At 43.6% G+C, this 22,606-nt stretch overlaps 1 protein-coding gene across 1 annotated transcript in view; it reads left to right on the forward strand.

Annotated features, from left to right (window-relative positions):
* The window catches only part of TAF1B (TATA-box binding protein associated factor, RNA polymerase I subunit B), a 78,481-nt gene that overhangs the window by 46,999 nt on the left and 8,876 nt on the right, over window positions 1–22,606 (forward strand). Inside the window, exons 10-14 of the mRNA XM_083178537.1 lie at window positions 2,210–2,387; window positions 3,046–3,092; window positions 4,372–4,462; window positions 6,497–6,567; window positions 7,420–7,645. Of these exons, the coding sequence (XP_083034663.1) occupies window positions 2,210–2,387; window positions 3,046–3,092; window positions 4,372–4,462; window positions 6,497–6,567; window positions 7,420–7,645 (613 nt within the window). The remainder of the gene's footprint in view (window positions 1–2,209; window positions 2,388–3,045; window positions 3,093–4,371; window positions 4,463–6,496; window positions 6,568–7,419; window positions 7,646–22,606) is intronic.

Consider the following 22,606-nt stretch of genomic DNA (forward strand, 5'->3'; position numbering starts at 1 on the left):
ATCGCACAAGGAAGATGGTCCCCATCCTGGGGAAAGGCACACTCCAATGTCAGAGAAATGGAGGCAGTGGTCAGAGCGTGTCATCAGTTCCAGAGTCAGATACAAGGCAAAGAACTCATCATCAGATCAGACAATCGGGCTGTGGTGGCATATATAAATCGCCAAGGCGGAACAAGAAGTCGCAGTCTGATGGAGGTAGCAGACAGGTTGTTGGCCTGGGCAGAGACTTACGTCCTAAACATAACAGCGGTCTTTCTAGCAGGGAAAGAGAACTACATGGCAGACGAATTAAGCAGGAAGACCTGTCTGCCAGGAGAATGGTCGCTCAACGACGAAGTTTTCGCCATGTTGGTGAGGAGATGGGGTCTACCTCAAGTGGACCTCATGGCCTCAGCAGAAAACAACAAGGTACCGGTGTATTTTTCTCGCTTCAAGGACCCGCAAGCAGAGCAATGGGACGCATTGACGGCCACCTGGTGGATGAGGCGAGCCTATGTTTTCCCACCGATTCCGGTAATTCCGAGATTGTTGAGGAAAATTCAGAGGGAGAAAGCAGAGGTAATAGCGGTTCTGCCTTATTGGCCACGAAGGGCGTGGTTTGCTTCAGTACGCCAGATGGCAGTGGAAGAACCGTGGACGCTACCGGCAAGACCCGATCTTCTAGTGCAGGGGCAAATATGTCAGCCGCAACCATTGACCTGGAAGTTGACGGCCTGGCGGTTGAAACCAGGTCGTTGACTGAGAAGGGTTTTGAAGGGGAAGTGGTCCAAACCCTGCTCAAGGCTAGGAAGGGATCCACTTCTGCAGCATATTACAAGGTATGGAAGAAGTACATATCGAGGTGTAAGGAGAAACAGCAGTCGCCAAGGGAAGTTTCATCAGTACTAAGTTTTCTGCAAGTAGGACTACAGATGGGACTGTCCTTAAGTACATTGAAGGTGCAGGTCTCAGCCCTGTCGGCAATGTTGGACTGGGACTTGGCAGGGGACAGGTATGTCCGAAGGTTTATTCAGGCAGTGAGAAGGCTAAAGCCTAAATTTAGATCTCCCATGGCGCCCTGGGACTTGAACTTAGTACTGGGAGTACTTATGGAACCGCCGTTTGAGCCCTTACATGAAATTTCATTATTATTTCTTTCCTGGAAGGTTTTATTTTTGGTGGCAATTACGTCTGCAAGAAGAATTTCAGAATTGCAGGCGTTATGGGCGGAAGAGCCTTTTCTAAATTTTTTTGAGAATAGGGTAGTTCTAAGAACTAATCCGCAATTTCTACCAAAAGTTGTGACAGAGTTTCACATAAATCAAGAGATTATTTTGCCCTCTTTTTGTATGAACCCTGCAAACGAGAAGGAAAAGCGTTTGCATAACCTGGATATTGTGAGAGCGCTAAAAGTTTATGTTCAGAGAACAAAAGAAGTCCGAACAGTCAAAAATCTTTTTGTGCTAACAGCTGGTGCTAGGAAGGGACAAATGGCCTCAAAGGCGACATTGGCGCGGTGGATTAAGGACTGTATCCTTAAGGCGTATCAAGTGAGGCAGAGAGAGCCACCTGTGAGTTTGAAGGCACACTCTACAAGAGCGATGGCCGCTTCCTGGGCGGAGAAAGGATCCGCTTCAGTGGAAGAATTATGTAAGGCGGCAGGATGGTCGTCGATACATACATTTACAAAACATTACAGACTGGATGTAATGTCTTCAGCAGACGCTAAGTTCGGAAGGAAAGTTCTTAGCGCAGCTCTGTGAAGGTCTGAAGAAGCTCTCTGAAAATATGATTTATGATTATTATGATTTCGAGGAGGCAACAATTCGGTGCTGGTTGTGAGTATGCCCTCCCGAAAATATGAAACTGCTGGGGTATGACCCATAGTAATGGCTGCCATGGGGGAAGGTAGAGGAAATATCAGATTATTACCTGGTAATATGCTTTCCTCTACTCCACCATGGCAGCATATATTCCCATCCCTTGCGAATTGTTGTGTATTGTGTTATGTGGAATAATTATTTCTGTTTATATGTTAAAGCTGGAGAATTCAAGACACCGGAGCAGGGAGGTGGAGCCTTCTTATAGGGGCTGGTGTCTTTTTTTCTTTTCCGAAGGACTACCCAGAAGGGAGGAACCCATAGTAATGGCTGCCATGGTGGAGTAGAGGAAAGCATATTACCAGGTAATAATCTGATATTTACTTCCCTCTTTTTTTACCCATCATAAGATGAATTACATAACTGGACCTACCTGGTGGCAAAGAAGACTGGGATGGACAATGCCACTTATCTGAAGTATGATTCCATGAAGACTCATGAAAGATGTATCCCGTATGACATTCAAGCGGTTGCCTTAATAATAGTTGTTCTCAAACTGTTATTTGCCCTCAATGATGACCGGGAATGGTAATGTTACGCTCTAAACTATCTTTTATTTGTTTATTTGCTACATCCGCCTATACCCCTCTCACACTGCACCTCGAACCTGGGTAATTGCTGGGTTGCTGAAGTGTTGACCTGCGTCGAGGTGCGGTGGGAAAGCACCAAAACCTATAACCCGGGTCGACCAACCCGGCAATTCAAACTGAGTTAAGAGAAGGGTTAAACAGGGTTTGCCGTCTGTATAATGGACAACCTGGGTTTAATGTGAAAGCGCCGAACCCAGGTTGGAGCTGGCTTGTGATCTGAAAGGGTTGGGAATGGCGGCCAGCTTTGCAGGGCATGGGGGATTTAAAGACTGTGGGGGAGATGTATATAGCCTTGCAAAGAGTAAAGAAGTTGCCCATAGCAACCAGTCAGGATCAATCTAGCAACCAATAAGCTTCAATCTTGCATTTATCATGTACACTGAAAATAATAGGTAGAAGCTTATTGGTTGCTATGGTAACCTCTAGTAAATTCCTATTGGCTTGGCTCTGTAATTTATTTTCAAATTACAATTCTGTTTGATTATGCACAATGCAGTACAATGATCTTCTCATTGTTTTGTCTTTCTTTAATGATGTATTCAAAAGACCATGCAAAATACTTGGGCTCTGACTTCATTGTAATTTGTGTTTTGCAGGCAGATGTCAAAGACTGCCCGCAGGAAGAATAATAAAGAGGACAGAGGTAGGGATCCCTATACCCAACGTTTAAGATAGCCCGCTCTGTTTGTAAGTGAGCCATCAACACAAGGAAATGGTGTTTATACACATAGGCGAATCTAAGCGGTGGTCCTGGGGTGCACCGGACCACCAGAACTTCAGTGCCTTACTGCCTTTAAAAAGTAACCCCCGCCGCCTGTTTTATCCTACCAAAAAGATGGCCATAGGAGGGCTGCGCGCATGCGCGACTGCATGCAGCTCCTCCCATGGTCCTTTGCGGAGTGTGAGTGACGGGCGGCTCCCTCAGACTGACTCTGTTCTCGGTGGTCTGTCCTGGTGCAGCACCATTTATAATCCTGTAACAGTCAGCCACATAAACTGGACTCATTGTGGGATAGATGAAGGAAGCAGTGATAAGGGAGGAGAAGTGATAAAGTGCCTGGTACTTTATCACTGGCCAATCAGCTCCTGACAAGTTACAGGCTGGGTTTAAAAAAGGGACAGTTGGGAGCAGATTGGCCGTTGATAAAGCAGCAGGCACTTTATCACTTCTCCTCCCTTATCACTGCTTCATACATCTAACCCTCAGTCCCTTCTATTGAGCAAGCAATGGCCTACTGTCTACTGGGAATATAATGAGTTGCAACAGCAGGAAAATGTAGCTTTCTGTCTGAGTAACCCATGCATTATCAGTGTTCCATGTGCTTGTAACCCAGGCCAGTTTTTACATTGCCTTTTACCACTGCCAGGTCTACCCTGTGCACTTGGCTTTGCTTTAACTAATGGTCAAGTTCTATTAAGACAATGGGCGAGATTCAGCAAGCTGAAAATGCCGTAAAAACCCAGTTTTCGGGGATTTTACGGCATTTTCATATGCAACAAAGCCCCATTGCTGGGGCTTCGCTGCGGGGGGTTACATCAGTTCCTATTTGGCGTAACCCCATGGAAGCCTATGGGCTTCCCTTCGCATCCCCCGCCGCCCCGCCCCCCCCCCCCCCCCCCGCCGATCTGTGACGCACCCCCGCGGGCAGCCTCCTGCTGTGCTGCCCGGACCAGTGATTTCCTCCTGCCTGCACCACTTCTGAGTGCAGGGAGGAGGAACCGGAGCCCTTACAGCCGTGTAAGGGTTCCGGCAGGGAGGGGGGAACCCGGTGCACATCGCCGGACATCACTTTTGCGTTAATAATCACATATGTTACTGCATATGTGATTATTAACTATGCGAATGCAGGCGATGTGCACCGGGTATTATTGCTGAATCTCGCCCAATATGTTCATCACTTCTCCTCATGTCATCATTCCAGATATCACCGTTTTTGATTTTGAAAATTGGTACGAAACCATGCGACCATGTATGGAGGAAGCACGGCGTACACGGGAGGAAGAGTATGCCAGGTATTTATATAATATATCTTGGAGCTGAGTGGACATGTGTGACAGTCTATGACAGTCAATGTAATGTCTTTACATATGTCCTCTAAAGTTGGGCCCCGCCTGTGGCCCTCGGCTCACAGAGTAGAGCGCTGTTATTCAGTGACTACAAATAACCATTTAATTTGGGTCCTGACCTCCTGATTTCTGCCCCTCTGAACTTGTGTAGGGGGAGATAAATACAGCAGTTGCCCATGGCAACTAGTCCATTGCTAAATAATTAAACCATTCTTTAATTTGCTAGCTCGCATCTGATTCATTTACTATCAGCAGCTTTTCCACCTGTCCTGTTTGGTGGTGCGATACTATCTCCCCCTTAGACGGAAGTGCTAGGTACTGAGGTTATCCTGTGACCCAAGTTTTCTTTCCTCCGCCATTTTTTTCTGCTGGAGTCATGTAAAACTGATCTGGTAAATGACGGGTATGTTAATAAGAGATGTATTTTGCCTCATTTAGTGCTCTGACTAGGGTATGTCTGCAGAAGTCACCTCAGTAATGTTAAGGGTTTTTATCTATGGGCTGCAGGGCTGCAGCCCTCCCAGGTGAAATCCGCCACTGTAGTGAAGCCAGTGCAGTCTGTGAGACTGCTCTGGCTTCACTGAGACTGGCAGTGACTTCCTATTGGAAGTCCGACCTGCCAGTCACCAAGGCAGTCCCATTGGGAGGTGTTCCCTCCATCCGGGGCGCCTTGCTGCGGGCTGCCGGGCAAAAACGGCAATATGCGTATTCGCAGTACCTATATCAGTACTGCGCACGCGCTGGTCCCGGTGCCTGTAACTTATATACATATATATGTACTGCGCATGCGCCAGTCCCGGCATCCTGCAGTCATAGGAGGGCAGGCACCGGGGACGGGAAAAAGTGGCAGTGGCGGTGACAGGGGGAGGGGGGTACCTGCGGCCAGAGGCAGCCCCCCTCCCCGAAAGAGGTAGGAGCCGCCACTGGTTAACGGTTTTCCCTGGTTGCAAAGGAAGTTTACAAAAATAAAACAAAAAATCCCCCCACAATTAAATAAATATATGTACTGTAAGTAAACTCAATGCATGTCGTCGTGTGTACACATATTTGGTATCTGTAGGCATAGGACTAGCTGAATACATTGTGAGGTAAAATAACAAAAGCTGCAGTTAAGATGAAAATAAATATGACAAATTCCTGAAAAATATGCAACTAAAAGTAATTTCCATCAATTCTGAGAAAATATGAAAAGCTGCCTTATTAATCCTATAAGTATATCCTGCGCACCTGTCCTGCCTCACTGACTGCATGTGAAAAACCTAAAGGGGATTCTTCACCTTTTACAATACTATACCGTGTGTGTCATTAGGTAACCATGGGTATTGAGGCAGATAAAGTGCTTTGGTCCAACTTGCTGGGTGACCTCACTTAACATCATGTATATCCCCAAAACCTGTTCCATTCAGCATCTGATCGGGATCTCTTAGATGTCAATCATAATTAAAACTAAAAGGCAATGAACTATGGTGTGGCAGGGCGTACAGTCCTCGTGTTACTGTGCTAATTGTACTTTTTAGGACACTACCACCAAATGACCAGACCTGCTTCTTTCAGTGGGGCAGATGTATTAAGCCTTAACAAGAGATAAATGCAGGGGTGATAAAGAGAGATAAACGTGCAGCCAATCAGCTCCTTACTGACTTTCTTCAAACACAGCCTGTAACATGGCAGTTGGGATGTCATTTGCTGGACGTTTCTCTCTCTTTATCACCATCGCATTTATCTCCTATGAAGGCTTAATACATCTGCCCCATTATGTGAATAAAATTAACCAAAAAAAAATGAATCTTCATACTTGAAAACGTCATATTCGGCCTAAATACTTAAAAAGGAATTAAATATCTATTGATTAAAAAGGTGGAGATAAGATGTTTCAGTTTCCTATAGGTAATTAGCAAATATTCACCCTAATGTCATTTTATAGATAAATCATTTCAGTTTCTTTTATCTGTGTGTTTTTTTTTTCTTCCCCTATTGTAGGTTTTCTTGGAAAAGTGAGCGAGTTCTTACTTACACCAACAGTGTCAAATCGAAGGTTTTAAAAAGAAAACGTGAGTGTGGTTCCGTTTTATTGGTTGTTATACAATTCTTAATACTGTTATTGGGACATGTGCAGCCTGCACCAGGCTCTTCACACTGCACTTTCTGCAGACCTAAGTTTTAAATTTATGAATAAGACCGCCCCTTTTTTTTTTCTTGTTAAACATAAAAAACAAAAATGACAAAGTAATTGAAAGGGCCTTATTCAGAGATGGGCGCAATGGTGATGTTGTACGTTGTGGAGCTACTGTGCAAGGTTTCAGCGCAGGTGGCCACAGCGAGAATCTATTTGCAAGGTGATTGGCAGTCCCGGAGCATTTGTGGGAGGTAACGTTGGTGTGTTATGGTCACATGGCTTCAATGTCTTACTTACAACAGCCATACTGTGCTGTCGTTGAGTTGCGCATAAGGTCCATAATGATTGTGATCTTCCAGTGAGTGTCTTAATACAGATATTTGCATGTTTTCGCACAGCTGATCCATACGGGATCGCAGCAGAGACAGCATTTTTCGAATCTCTGAATCGGTCCCAAAGTCAAATGTAATCTTCTCTCCATTAAGCAAATACCACTATGGAACTGGGGCCTCCTGCCCATTCTCCACATATCTGTACATACTCCCCCAGTCTGCACATATTTGGCTGATGCTCTGCCTATCCCAACATTTATCTTTGTTACACAGAACTATTGAAATAAAATATAACCAGTGCGGTTGCAGTGTTTGTTTATGATGCCGGTCATTGTTCCCACATCCTGGCATTCCATTAGGAACGCACAGGTAACTGTCACCTGTGCAACACAAGAACCTGGCTATCTGTAAGCAATAACCTGAATGAATGCCGTCTTTTGTTCGTATCCACACAGGGATGGCAAATAACTTGCAGAGGCAGTTTAGCAAGCTGTCTGGGGCTGGAGCTGATGCTGGGAAGCCGGGACCGTCAAGTTTCTTGTTCAGCTGGGAAGAGCAAAACACAGGCAAGATCTGTTTTCATGGACACAGCCTGAAGGGAATTGCGCAACAAGACAAAAACCTGCTCTCAGAACTAACCCCGAATTACTGGATGAGCTCTCTGAAAAAATGTACAAAAACGTAAGTTTTTTCATATGTTGATATCTCTGCAACATCCTGCAGCAAAAAGTATTACAGAGTGTAAATATAGCACTGCTCATGTGGAACTACAAGTCCCAGAAATGAAGCATCAAGGCTTGCAGGGACTTGGTCAAATCTATCTGTAATACTCCACCCACACCGCGGCTATAACCTGGTAATTTGCTGATTTTTAACTGTTTCAAAGCTGTTATAGCTGCAGTGTGAAAAGCTCCAGTTTTGAATCACCGGTTCAGGAAAACCGGTAATTAAAAACGGTCAAAAAGAAGGATCCTACATGGTTCAGACCCGTTCTTTGTGTAGTGTGAACGGGTCTGAACTGGTATTTTAGGACCCAGGCAGCAGTGAGCACTGAGCTGGTCCCGCACTATGCATAACTAATGAGCGGGACCTACTCTTTACATATGCAGGGGGCAGGGACCCGCTCATAAAATATGCACTGCACGGAGCTGGTCCCGCTCATTACATATGCAGGGGGCAGGGACCCACTCATTAAATATTCACTGTGCTGGGTCCCGCTCATTAGATATGCACGGAGCAGGACCAGCTGTATACAGTTCATGCAACTTATCTGACCCGCTCATTAAATATGCACTGCACGGAGCAGGTCCCGCTCATTACATATGCAGGAGGCGGGGACCCGCTCACTAAATATTCACTGCACTTAGCAGTCCCGCTCATTACATATGCAGGGAGCGGGGACCCGTTCATTAAATATTCACTGCGCTGGGTCCCGCTCATTAGATATGCACGGGACCAGCTGTATACAGTATATGCAACATATATGATTTTTGTGCGTGTGTTGGTGGGGGGGGGGGGTGTTTTGGGGTGCACCAAACGCCTCACCTGTTTTCTATGGGTGAAACCAGTTCAATGTGAAAGATGCAAAAATGGTAATTAAACTGTAATATACCGTTTACAACATGCTATATGAAAGGGGTTTAACTTGCTCTAAACCCGTTTTAAGAAGCGTTTTAAATACAGGATCTAAGCTGGTTTTGCGATGTGAAAGCAGCATAAGTTATTTTTAAAAGTTAGGATGATTTTATTATTATTTTTTTACAATGTTCTTTTCACATTGATCACAAATATAATTACAGCTTAGACGTACTTGTCAAATGAAACACTAGTCTCGACAAATTGATTCCAGTTTCTAATGAACAACAAGTTCCAGCTAGCGAGTAGTTTCTTCGGTTCCAAGAAGTGAGGGTTCCTGGAAAGACTTTGCTTATTTGCATACCATCACTAGGAAGCCGTTGAAGAATCTACTTATCTCTTATTGTTATGTCAGGCAGGCTGTCTCCCACAGCGCTTCGCGTGCCCAGGTGAACCCTATCCTGCACTGATGTGAGTGATGAGGCAGAAACAGGTGGTATGTAGGTGGGCGGTCATTATATGCACTTGTCCATGCGAAGAACGAGAGAGTTCATCCAATGTTAGGGTATTACTGGAAATCAGGGTCTCTGCAATCTTTTATAGTGATTTTTTTATTTTATTTAAAGGTCAGTAGTTTGCACATACACATATACTGTGTGAATGGAGACTACTCGTTAGTGTTACATTTAGCCATGGCACTTACCAAATGCATTTCTTGGTATACCCCTGGTGTAATAAGGCAGCATGACCTAGGTTTAGAAGGATGGAGAAAATCAATTGGTTAGCAAGGGAGTTAAGCAGTTGGCTTAATGTAACCCTAACGAGTAGTCTCCATTCACACAGTATATGTATACAGATGGAGCCTTCTTCAACTAGCCATCTATGGATAGCCATGGTGAGCCATGGCTCACCAAGGCCTATTGTTCTCAGCTGCAATACAATACATAGAACAATACAGTAGGGGATTAGCATAGGATTAAGTCCGACAGCTCTGGCTCACTTATTCCTATTAAAGGGCTAGATGAGGATGGCTCTGTCTGTATGTGTAAACTAATGTCCTTTAAATAACAAAAATAAATCACTATAAAAGATTGCAGAGACCATGATTTCCAGTAATACCCTAAAATTGGATGAACTCTCTTGTTCTTCGCATGGACAAGTGCATATAATGATCGCCCACCTACATCCCACCTGTTTCTGCCTCAACACTCACATCAGTGCAGGATAGTCACCCTGCGCACCCCCTTTGTGCTGCCTGCGTCCTTCTTGGTGTTTCCCAGACACCTATTGATAATTTAGTGTTTGTAGGTAAGGAGAACCCTGGGCGCACTGGGTGAACTGACAGCAAGTTTTATTTCATTAAAAACAAATGGAGGAAAGTACATGGACATCACATGAACAATGATAAAAACATCTTGGTCCGCAGATGGGAATTAGACCTAGAGAGTCCGCTTTGGGGGCCATCTTTGATAAAGTAGGGTATGTGCCAGTATATAGAGCCAACCAACTTGGTCAGTAGGATAGCAGTCCAGAGTATGGTTCGTTTGGTCCAATACAAACGATGCCAACTCTGATGCCACAATGCATCAAAACAAAGAGCGGGAATAGCAGGGAATCATTTGTGTGATCTTTGGTAGAGACTCGTAGACAGTCTTCACATGGTTAGAGCATCACATTGGTGATTCAGATGTTAACCATGTTCTCCATCACAAAGTCTGCACCAAACAGTGTTGCATGTAAGATAATATACCCCCATACATCAGGCGCAACAATACCCTGATTTCTAGACCAACCGGCCTGCGTTCCGTCATGGGATTGGGGAAATTTAACCTACTAGAAATGTCTGATTCCCTTATACCGACTGCAAATGGTCTGGATGGGGGCTTTAAACATGTTTAATATTCCTGATCTCCAATACATCTCTCTGATGTGTGGGGGCCGTTAAAGGTCAGGGATTTCACGATTTCTTCATCTTTAGCTCTTGGCAGGATGCAGATGAAATCAGAGGGCATCTAACCAAAGGAAATAGAAGTCTTAGGGGGTATACAATATGTGCCGATATTTCCCAACAGGGAAAATATCGCCACTCACCTATTCAATGCTGTCGTTAAAAGCAGCATTGAAAGGTGTCAAAAAAAAAAGTCAGAACTGCCGCGGATTGTCGAATTCTCTGCCATTTTTTGACAATCCGCAGCCGTTTTTCGCTGTTTCCGACTGTTCTGTTGGAAGAAACTAAAACAGCCTGGGATTCCAACTGTCGGAATCCCATATTGAATACCCCCCTTAATTGGAGAATAGTCTTGGAATAAACATTTACTAAACCATTTGGTAATATGGGGAGTTTAGACAAGTGAACAAAAATAGAGTAACAAAAGCTGCTAGAGGCAACATGTGATAGAACGGGGCAGGTTGCAGAACACAATGCAGCAAGAATGGTGTAATGGTTAGCATTACTGTCTCTCGGCGCTGAGGGCATGGGTTCCATTCCCACCATGGCCCTAACTGTGTGGAGTTTGTATATTCTCCCCATGCTTGCATGGGTTTCCTCCGGGTATTTCAGTTTCCTCCCACACTCCGAAAATATACTGGTAGGTCAATTGGCTTCCAACAAAATGAACCCTAGAATGTCTGTGTGTGCGTGTACATGTGGTAGGGAATATAGATTGTAAGCTCTACTGGCGCATGGACTGATGTGAGTGTTCAAATATTCTCTTTAAAGCGCTGCCTAATATATGTGCGCTATATAAATAACTGGTAATAACTAATAATGCCAGTCCTCGAGTACCACCAATAGGTCATGTTTTGTGGAGGTCCTTTATCATGCACAGGTGAGTTGACCTATTTTGCTGGGTTAGTAATTAATACACCTGATTCCAAAAACAGAAATCCTGAAAACATGAACTGTTGGGAAAACTTACGGTTGAGGGCCACTGCACTAAAAAATGAACTGTAACATATCATATTGAGTAACCTTTCCAAAATATAAGAACACAGCCATGCAGGATAAGCATATAGAGTGGATATTATACACAGTATTAGGGCTGGAAGGGTGTCTATGTTTTATCACAATGTCAACAGTCATATGGATGCCATAATGTGTTAACAGGTACTAAGCAAACAGTTAGGGAGAATGTACAAACTCCATTGGGCACTAATTGAAAAAAGAGTCCAGGGCTGTAAGATAGCAATGCTAACCACTACGCCATCTTTTCTGCCCAAGGTGTAGCTTAGTTTGATAGACAGGCCATTCATTCACATGCATACATAGAATTAAATATGAGTCATCAGGAACTCGCCTTGCCTATGACACAATGCTATACTTTAAAAGCACGATCCACTTTCTAACATCACATTGCTAATCTCCTATCCCATAGCAACAAGAGGGCCCCCGCTGCTGCAATGCACTGAATAGCGCTGGTGTCCGTTGCAGGGCAAGGAGGGCATTTGTAGGTCTGGTATCGCCCTACAGAAGAGGCCCTATAGAGCATATTGGGGGCTCATAGCTTCCTGTAGCAGGAGGGGTTGTTCCTGGGTGTATATGCAGATGGAAGGTTTAATTATGACAATCCCTTTAATAACCACGAGAAAAGTAGTACATGTGAATTCAGTTTTTTTTGGAGATGGGGTGATATTACAAAATCTGTCTAGTGGCCTATGCAACATATAATTACCAGGAAAGAGTTCATGTGCTGCTATTGTCTTGATTTAATGCATCAATTCTCTAAGAAAATGGAGATATTAATGTTTTCTCAGTCCTTAACAAAAGTTGGCTTCTGCGTGAGGGGCACATTGGCAGTGTATTGTGATACCCAATACTGGGGCTCCTTCTACTTTGTTTTCCGGGGCATCGTTTTCACCCCCCTTGACACAAAACACCCCTTCGGTTGGGTTACATTACAGTTTGAGCCATATCTAAGACCGGCATTGAATTGCGGGATTAAACTGTTCTGGAGAATGCAGAGATCTCAATGTGGTGTCACAATGGGAACCCAGACTCTGTTACAGGCTTCAGATTAATTTCCACCTTCAAGACAAGCCACAGAGATTTTTCACAAAGACCAAGTTTGAGCTGTGGAAATGGTTAGCCAAGTTATTAACGATAAACAAAGTCACAGCCCGACGCGGTCGCCAAGACAAATAAGGAAAATGTAAAAGTGTCATTTATTCCAGATTTTTTTTTTCTTCTGCTTCGTGTCATTTATGATTATAATCATACAGGACTCTCTTTTTTTTTCCCCCTAACAAAAGATGTTGTGTTCTAGCACTTGTTTAGATTTCCTGTCCTCTCCCGGGCTTGTCACGCCCATTCCAGTTGGATTTCCAGGTACGTTTAGTGTCAGGTGTGGTGTGGAGGAGACCTGACAAATAATGGTGCCTTTTTTCCATCCATATAATAATCATATTGTAGCTTGTGATCAGTTGCCTGGGGAAAACAATTCATACGCTAGAGATTATTTTCCCTTCTTATGGTATATATTCAGTTAGTGTCGGATCCATTCCGACATTCATTTGTCGGAATGTTTCCGACACTACCTATTCAAATCAGCGGCCAAATCCGAATGTCGAATTTGGCAGCTGATTGCTGCTCACCCGGCAAGTGCGGGACCGAGTGAGCGACGGCAGAACCCGGGACGGAGTGAGGTGAGCTGCATTTACCCATCCTGGCGGTGCGACGGGTGAGCGGGGCGTGAGGATAGTGCTGGGTGAGCTTCTGCTGCTCACCCAGCTCGGTCCTCCGTGCCACGAGCCAACATTTTTTCAGATTGGAGAGTGAGATTGCCAGAAACGGGGCCAAAACCTGTTGGATTTGGCCACGATTCCATCAAAAGCAGGTGGTATTCTGCCAATCCACCTGGTTTACAACAGGTCAGAGCATTCCGACCTATTGGAGAATAACAGACTTTATTAAATAGGTCGGAACGCCTTATGACCTATTCAAGTCAGAAACTGACGTCTTTCCAACAAGATGACAATTCAGACCGGAATTGAATATATCCCTATGACTTTCTAAGTCAACCAAATATAGATGCTGAACGTCTAGACTAGATATTGGGACAAATGTAGTGGCCTTTATTTGCGAGTGCTAGATTGATTACAGCAAAACAGCAATAGACAATTCAGATGTCGACAATGTGCATTGAGGCACTTTGAACCTTGATTATGATTGTCAACCTTTTGGCCAATTACCTGACAATTGACTGAAAACCTGTTTTATGGACAGGTCTGGGATGTTCCTTAATTATTTCTTTATGCAAAAGGTCTGGAGTGGATTCCTAGCGTGGCATGTGCATTTGGAAGCCGTTGGTGGCAGCCAACAACATGTGGTCAACGGAGATCTCTGTGCCATAAGCTATCCTTAGGCTGCACAAAAAAAATCCATCAGATAGATATAGGGGAAACTTTAGGAATGGACAAAAAGTTTCGTACATTCTGATAAAATAAAGGTTGTAGTAGTTAGCTCGGCAACACAAAAATGCCTGGATGACCACAGAAGACTACATTAGTGGATGATCACAGGATCCTTTCCATGGTAAAGAAAGATCTTTACCAAGTAAAGGACACTCTCCAGGTGCTGGAAGTAATCCACGTCTGCTGTAAAGAGAAGCAAATACAGAGCATTCGCCCAGTTCTGGAAGAACATTCTTTAGACAAATGGAACTCAGATAATCCTGTATCAGAGTGATGTGGAGAATAAAGTATGGAGAAGCATTGGAATGTATAAAGTGCAGCATGTCATCTGTAAAGTGCAGTGGGGACTGTGTGATGAAAAGGGCATGCATGACTTCCAATGACACTGGGTCACCAGTGTTGATTTATTTATACAACAGAAGCAGATGGTTGAATTCTGATGTGTATAGATATATACTGTCTGCTCAGATTCCGGAATTTAAGGCAAAGAAGTGGAATATTCTGCAACACACAAGTCCGTCATCTGATAGACAATAGTAAAGGCAGAAAGAACCACAAACAAACAACAGCTGAATACATCATTACTGAGGGCCTCTGGGAAGGCATAACAAAGCATTTGGTGATGTCCAGGGTTCCAGCCTTCAGGCAATCACTGCCTGCAAATGATTCTCAACTAAGTGTTTAAAGTAACAACTTTGATTATGATTGTTACATTTGAGCCCATATAAATAGGAAAAAAGTTTACCATTCCTAAGCGTTTCATACCTTCGTAATAATATATTTACTTCCAGTCTGTTGTTGCAGATAATATATACATGCCTCATATAATAATAAGTGCTGCTGTGGACTGTTCCTAGACCAAAACTGAAGACCTGAAATAAGCCAATTGGCTCATAACTGTCATTTTTCAAACCAGACTCTAACTTGACATTTAGGAGCTGGTTGGCTGCTGCATTATCACCAGCCGTGATCCGTTATGGGCCCATTACATATGTTGAAATGGGATGCAGTGTAAATCCTGGCGGTCGGGATCCCGGCGTGCCGAAATCCCGACACTTTCTCCCTCCGGGGGTGTCCACGACACCCCCGGAGGGAGAATAAATTAGTGTGTCGAGCGTAGCGAGGCACCGGGCCCGCTGCGTGGCGAGCGCAGCGAGCCCGCAAGGGGGGGCGATCTACGTCCCCCCCTTGTCGGGATTTCGGTGATCGGGATTCCAGCGTCGGGATTCTGAACGCCGGGATCCCGACCGCCGGGATTTAATACTGAATCCGTTGAAATAGGCCACCTCGTATCCAGAAAACAACGAAACCCGAAAGCAATTTTAGATGGACTGTGTTGACCAATGCCAGCTTCAGATGCCGTTGGTTCCCAGAGCCTTCCTATGGGAAACAGGCTGCCTACCAACTATTGCCATGTGGCTGTGTGCATCCATTTCCTCTAGTCACACAAGTGGCATCTCTGCTACTCCAGCAGCAGCATTACGTATCACCTGGACGTTTGCTAGCTGTCCCCGCACCGGAGCAATACTGAGTTACTTCAATAGTTAAGTATCCACCGTCGCAACTTGCAGTGTGTTGGAATAGTCCCCTTAGTGAAGGCATGGCCAAACTATGGCCGGCCAGCTGTTGTGAAACTACAAGTCCCATCATGCTTTGACACAGTTTTTCTATTAGGGAGTTATCAACCTATTGCAAGGCATGCTGGGATGTGTAGTTTCACAACAGCCATAGTTTGGTCATACCTGCCTTAGTGATATGACAGATCTACCAGTTCCCAGGGAACATACAACATTCCTCTTGCTGAATATATCATGAGAGACACAAACAGAATAAGTCAGTGTTACATGTCTGGTCTTGGTTCTTAATGGTCTGTACATTTTTTCTGAGCCATTTATTAGTTTAGACCTAAGAAACCAGAGAGTTTATCTCAGGACGCATTTTCTTTTACACGTGTTTAAACAACTTTTACTTTATAATGTAAAACCAATCCCAGTAACTGGTAATGCAGCTCCAACGAGAACTTCTGGACTGATGACAGGACGGCTCATCTAACTTTATGAAAGTCCTTCAGAATTCATGTTGAATTCTTTGTGCCATAAGGTTATAACCTTTTGTATAAAGTTGACATAAGTGCTTTCTAACCTGGAGAAACAATGCATTAGTACAGGGGTTCTCAAACTATTTGCTCTGGGACCCCGTCAGACAATAAATATTATTACAGGACCCCAGCAAGTTACCACAGAATGGCCGCCACATGTGTGGTCAGTGAAGTGGCCGCTATTGTGACATGGAGGCAGTGGGTAATGAGGGGATGGAAAAGGGTGGATAGAAGAGGGAAGCAGAGTGTGTTTACTTAATGAGTTATCCCCTGTCCCCCCTCAACAAACACATTAGTCTGATAGCCAGCAACATGGAGTCGTGACCCCATGCTGAGGTGGTCGGGACCCACTTTGGGGACAGGACCCACAGTTTGAGAACCGCTGCATTAGTACATACAAAAACCACTGTCTTACTAACCAGGCTGACAAATAGCCACAAGTTCTGGTGTTGAACAAGGTTGTGGTCAATTTGGACAACCTCAAAAGGTCAAGGTGCACAAGATCGACATGAGTTTTTCAAATTTTTTTGGTTTCATTGTCAACACCTAAGCATGTTGACCCCCATTTAGTGTACCGTGTCCCCTCCAATAGCTCGCTTTGCTCTCAATTCTTTTGCGCTAGTTGCCCTGCTGCACTCGACAGCTGTTTACTGTTCCCAATTGGAATCCATGTGGATGGTAAGGCGAAAAGAATCCCCAAAAGTTGAACTTTTCTTGTGTTGACGTATTGACATTGTCTGTTGTCAACCATCCAGATACCGCTGAACAGTCACATGATTGTTGTTCTACATTTTACTTTATTTTTAATTAAAACTTTAGGGCCGATTCAGTCCTGATCGCAAATGTGCAGCATGCAGCGATCAAATAGACGCCGCCCCACTATAGTTAAATTCAGCCTTGCAAATGAATATGTACGCCTTGGATGTGAACACCTAGCGAAGATGTCTGAATCCACTCATAAGACGCTCACTTTTACTGGGCGTCTCTCATCACAGAGTAGCCAGAGACTTACTTTGCGGCTGCAGTGACATCAGCCTGATCGAGGCCAGAGCTGACGTCACACACACAGTATAATAACCTTAGCTGCTGAAAGTGGTCTGTTCACACATGCAGTATAAGTCACCAACATAATAGTACAGAAGAACGACAAAATACTGAACAATATACTTGATTAAACGGGTTGGGCAGAATGCTGCATCCCAACGGTAAAATCTCCATTGTTACAGGTAAGTATTTAAAATGTAACCTCCCCTATCCCCGCAGCCTAATCTGAACTGTCCCGTCCCGCTGCCTAACCCTAACCTCCCTCGAGTGTCTAGCCCTCCTTCTCAGCCAAACCCTAGCCTCCCATAACCCCACAGCCTGAAATGTCCCCTCCTGCAGCCGGACCCCAACTCTCCCCATAGTGCTAACCCTAACCCCGGTAATTGTCGGGATCCTGCTGTTATTTATCTGACTGGTGGGATCCTGATCCCCATTAAACCTAGTATATTTCTAGGTTTTACTTTTAGTGCGAAAAAACTGAGCAACTCTTTTATTGCTATTTACTAGTTGGGGGAGATAATTGTTTATACCTCATACACGCACAGATCTCCTTTATCCTGCTGTACACACTTTAGATTCATACATTACTCTATTGTATTGATGTTGTCTTTAACTGAGGCTGTTTTTGAACTACACCATTATGGCAATCACATGTTCCCGGGACACTAAGACGTACATTTTCTATACTGTGGTGTGTTGTTGAGATGTACTGTATGTGACTATGTATATGTTATGGTTACTAGTAAGGAATCTTTTGTCCGTGTTGGTCTACAGAAACCAATCCGGTTAATCACGTTAAATGACTTTGTGGTATGCGGTATGTGCTCTTCGCTCATGTAGGGGGTGACTTGTAACGACCAGTATACCTGTAGGGTGTTTTTGTTGCAACATTGTGTTTCTTGCTTTACCTGCTTGTCTGAATTTTTCTTTGAGGTCACCAAACTCCATGTATGGTGTGCTCCTTGGATTTCTAAGGTCTGATTGCCTCATTAAGGTCCTTGCAGCTCATGCTGCAGAGTACCGATGGTCACTTGCAGTAAAGGTCTGCAATGTCGGAAGCAGATCGAATGCAGACCATACGTGATTGACCGTCTGCTACCATTTGGGGGATTGACAAGGCCAGGATCTCCGTCATAAGATTCCTGGCCTCTTTGTTGGATCTGCGGCAGTCAACTTGCACAACCCCAAGGGTCACGCAGTTTGGCAGTGGTGTCGCAAGTCTTAGGACGTAGCATCGGATCACTACTGCAAACAGATTTGTACTAAGGTCACTGGTTCCCATGATTTGGGTGCAGTGATCATGAGGGAAGAAGGAAATGTTATGGTAGACCTATTAAGTCTTATGACTGGGAGGAGATAATTGTTTAGTAAAGTTTTAGCGAGCAGGGAAATGCAATGGTGGGGAGGAGAAGAAACCTGCACAGAAGCTGAGGGAAAAACCGAGACAGGCGTAATTGATTGATTGGGGCTTTGGTCCAAAAAAGGAGGGAGCACACCAATGAAAAGAAGGATCTTCTAGAGAGGCCACCTGAGATGTGTCTTGATGAAGATGCTGACATCGGGTACTGAGGAATGTGGGCATCAGGAAGAAAAACAGTGATGGGTTGGTAGCTCTATGAAGTGTTGAGATGAGAAGTCTGTATTTAGGGATTGTAGGAATCCTCAGGAAACAGGGACCAGAGAGACACTGAAGCAGCCGACTAGGAAAATATGTCCGCCAACCCTTCAAACAGTCTAGTGAACCTTGCGTTACTTCCCGTGTATCCATGGTAAGGAAAAGCAACATTACACGCTGGATGGCAGTGTTGTCTCATCATTATACGGCGGAGTGGAATCGTACAGGATACCGGAGTGTATCTGACACACGTTGATGTACGGTTATTACATTGCAGTCAATTGTCCCACAGTTTTAAACTTTGTGGGCCTTCTCTTAATTTCCCCAGGTGCCTCTCTGTCAGAGGGCCTGATGTACGAAGCTTCAAAAGTGATAAAATGGAAAGTGAAAAACCACCAGCCAATCAGCTCCTACCTGCCATACTACAGGCTGTGTTTGAAAAAATTATAGGCAAGAGCTGATTGGTTGGTGGTTTTTCACACTCCATTTTATTACTTTTCAAGGCTTAGTACATCTGGCCCAGAGAGAGAGAAAAAAAGAGATAGTACATACATAAAAGGTTCTATGAAAATGTGGGTAGATACGGATAGATTTTATAAAGCGATAGACCTTTTTCAACAAATTGGAACAACCTTCCATTTAAAAACTGTGTGTGGTCATGATAACAATGCAATTTGCATACCCGCTGGTCGTTCAACTAGCTTCCTGATCTCTTCAGAACGGTGAACGCAGGATTTGGCACACATTGGGGGTTATTCTAGTTCACTCTCTCTGACAAAATCCTTCTTAGATGGACAAAACCATGTGCACTGCAGGTGGGGCAGATGTTACTTGTGCAGATAGAATTAGATTTGGGTGGGGTTTTACTTAAAAGTGAGATCTATATTGCAGTGTAAAAGTAAAGCAGCCAGTATTTACCCTGCACAGAAACAAAATAACTCACCCAAATCTAATTCTCTCTGCACATTTTACATCTGCCCCCCTGCAGTGCACATGGTTTTGTCCATCTAAGAAGGATTTTGTCAGAGTGAACTAGAATAAGGCCCATTGTTCCGAGTGTAGCCACGATGAACGATGTGCCAATGATGTGTTATTGATTTGCAATTGTTAAAGACACATCTAATCCTCTGATATTCACAATGTTTAGATAATCGTCCTGTGTACATGATATAGTTTGGCCACAAGTGTTTCAAGGGAAATCGGCTGGCAGATTGGATTGTTCGTGAAATCATGCCATGTGTGGGCATCTTAAGAGAACTGGCCCATTTGATTTGGTCTTGCCTATCTTTGACATATATTGTATTGTTTTCTTTGCCCAGAAGTTTCTTTAGCCCTGCCCACTTTTCATTTGGCATCGACATTGTCCTTGCGCTTTACACCAACTGGATACAATTCATTCAGAGTAACAAACCAAAAAGACCAAATCCATCGTTGTACATGAGCGAAGGTTACTGATGTCATCGGTCTCTCCATTTCCTGGCTCTGATCACTGAAAGCCTGTTACATGTAGTTCTTTGTGCGCTTATGTGTGTAGACGTTACCTACCAACTAATTCCCGGCTTGTTCTCTTATTTTGCAGACTTGTCAGCTCATAGTTACACACTTGTCCTTTCCCCTGTCCTGTTTTCTTTTTCTTTTGTGTGCGGTTACACATCTACCGTGACACTGGTGTTTGGAGAAATGTAAACACAGTGTTCTGTTACAGTGGCTTTGTTGTGCAGGTAAATTCTTCTACGTGAGCACGAACCTTCCAGCTCTCGGTGAAAGCTTATGCCTGCAAGAGTCATGTCTGGGGTTTGGTGCACGCCCAACGCTGGCTCCTTCCCACTGCTTTACCTGTGTGGGAGAGCTCAGCCTTAGAGAGAAATATAATCTGGTGGTGCGCTCAGGCAATATAGGCTCCAGGTTATTCGTTTTTAATACAAATTTTTAGTGCCATATTTTTAAATATAAAGATCTATATCCCTATATCTCAGTATATATGAATATATAAAGTATGTAGGGAAATTAAATCTCTATCTTCAGAACCAGTTACTTGGTATTTTATATAACCTCTATTCTAGTGACACAGAATCACCCTCAGTGGTCAGCCCACTTATGTCAACCTTATATGTGTGTCAACCTAACCGTGTTCAACCCATTTTTACTGTACACATTCCAATATCAGTCATTTGGTTATGCAAAGCCCACAGCTTAGTACTGATACCTATTAAAGAACGAAGGGAATGTAATAAGGTCCAAGTTTACAAAAAGTGTGATTTTTCCATGGGATTTCAGTCTGTGATATACAGATGTGGAGCTAGCCTCCTTTAGCGTTAAACAGTCCTTCTAGTCACGCTGTGCCATCTGCATAAGAAAAAATGGATCGTTAGACTGTTTTCCAGGACTGTAACATCCCATTGCTTATGCAGATACTGCGGCAGTCACACACGGAGTATAGACATGCTGCATATCATTTTAATCAGCAGAAGCTGCTTTTGGGTCCTATTTGTGCTGATTTAAAAAAATAAAACACATTTTAATGGAAAAAGACGCCAGGCGATGCAGACAGTGCTAACGCATTATGTATAACGTGACTTGTATTGGATAGAAGATAGATGTAATCTGTGCTATAAAATCAGTTTTAAATTATTTAGTGAAACCTTAACTTTTGCTAACTTAGGGGTAGATGTATGAAGCAGTGATAAGGGAGGAGAAGAGAAAAAGTGCCTGGTACTTTATCACCAGCCAATCAGCTCTTGACTGTTAAGTTACAGGCTTGGTTTAAAAAGGGACAGTCGGGAGCTGATTGGCCGGTGATAAAGTACCAGGCACTTCTCCTCCCTTATCACTGCTTCATACATCTACCCCTCAGAGGCTATCACGCTCCCCCTTTACGTTTTCTGAAAATACTGTTCATTTGCTTATAATCCCTCCTGACACCGCAAACCAGGTTAATGTTGGGCAATATCTTTTTTAATGTTGCTGTAAAATGAACAAATGTGTATTTTATTTTATTTATTTTTTAACCATTTCTAGGATACACAGTACGGTTCTTCTTTTCCATCAATCCCCCTTTCTAAAATAAAATAGCAAAAAGTCAGATTCTACATGTAGGGTTTTCCTGCTAAAATATATCCAAATTATTTAATGCATTATTTATTTCAATATTTATTTAGTACATCCCGCTGCATGAAATAAGGGTTTACTAAAAAGTCCCATCTCTGGGCTTAAATATTTTTATAGTATTGGGTGTACTCACTTCTACATGAGGATGCCACTGATTACATACAGTAGGTGCCAGAATGGAGACTGGTGACATCAGGATGATTTATCAATGAGTTTTATCATGCAAATCTAGTTTTAAAACTCATTGCATATGATAACTGGTGCTCCAACCAATTGGCCCACGACTGTCATGTATTATAAAAATGACAGTTATGAGATGATTGGCTGCAGCACCATTTATCATACGCAATGAGTTTTAAAACTAGTTGGCCTATATAACAAGTGAAATGCTTGTTCTCAATCTTTACGAATGATAAATGGTGTTCCAGTCAATCAGCCCCTAACTGTCATTTTTAAACATGTGACCATTAGAAGTGCCATGTATCATTCTTTATGAGTGCTGTGGTTTAGGGTGGTTTTGTTGGGTGATCACCAGACATGTAGTAAAGAAAATATATTTTGGAATAGGGGCCTCTCCTCTTGCAGATGAGGGTGCTCCTGTGTACTAATTTGCTTCTAGATGAGACAAAGCAATCCCCATTGCCATGACATAGCAGGTTATAAAACATAGCACAGGCTTAGCCTAAAGGTATGTGATAGACGGCCATGATATGAGATGACAGGACAGCCCTAGAATGTATAGATTCCACTGTGTATGCTGATATGAGGCTCACAATATGAGGTTACTGGTTTA

Source organism: Crinia signifera, chromosome 3, assembly GCF_055691185.1.
Source record: "Crinia signifera chromosome 3, ASM5569118v1, whole genome shotgun sequence".
Classification (NCBI taxonomy): domain Eukaryota; kingdom Metazoa; phylum Chordata; class Amphibia; order Anura; family Myobatrachidae; genus Crinia; species Crinia signifera.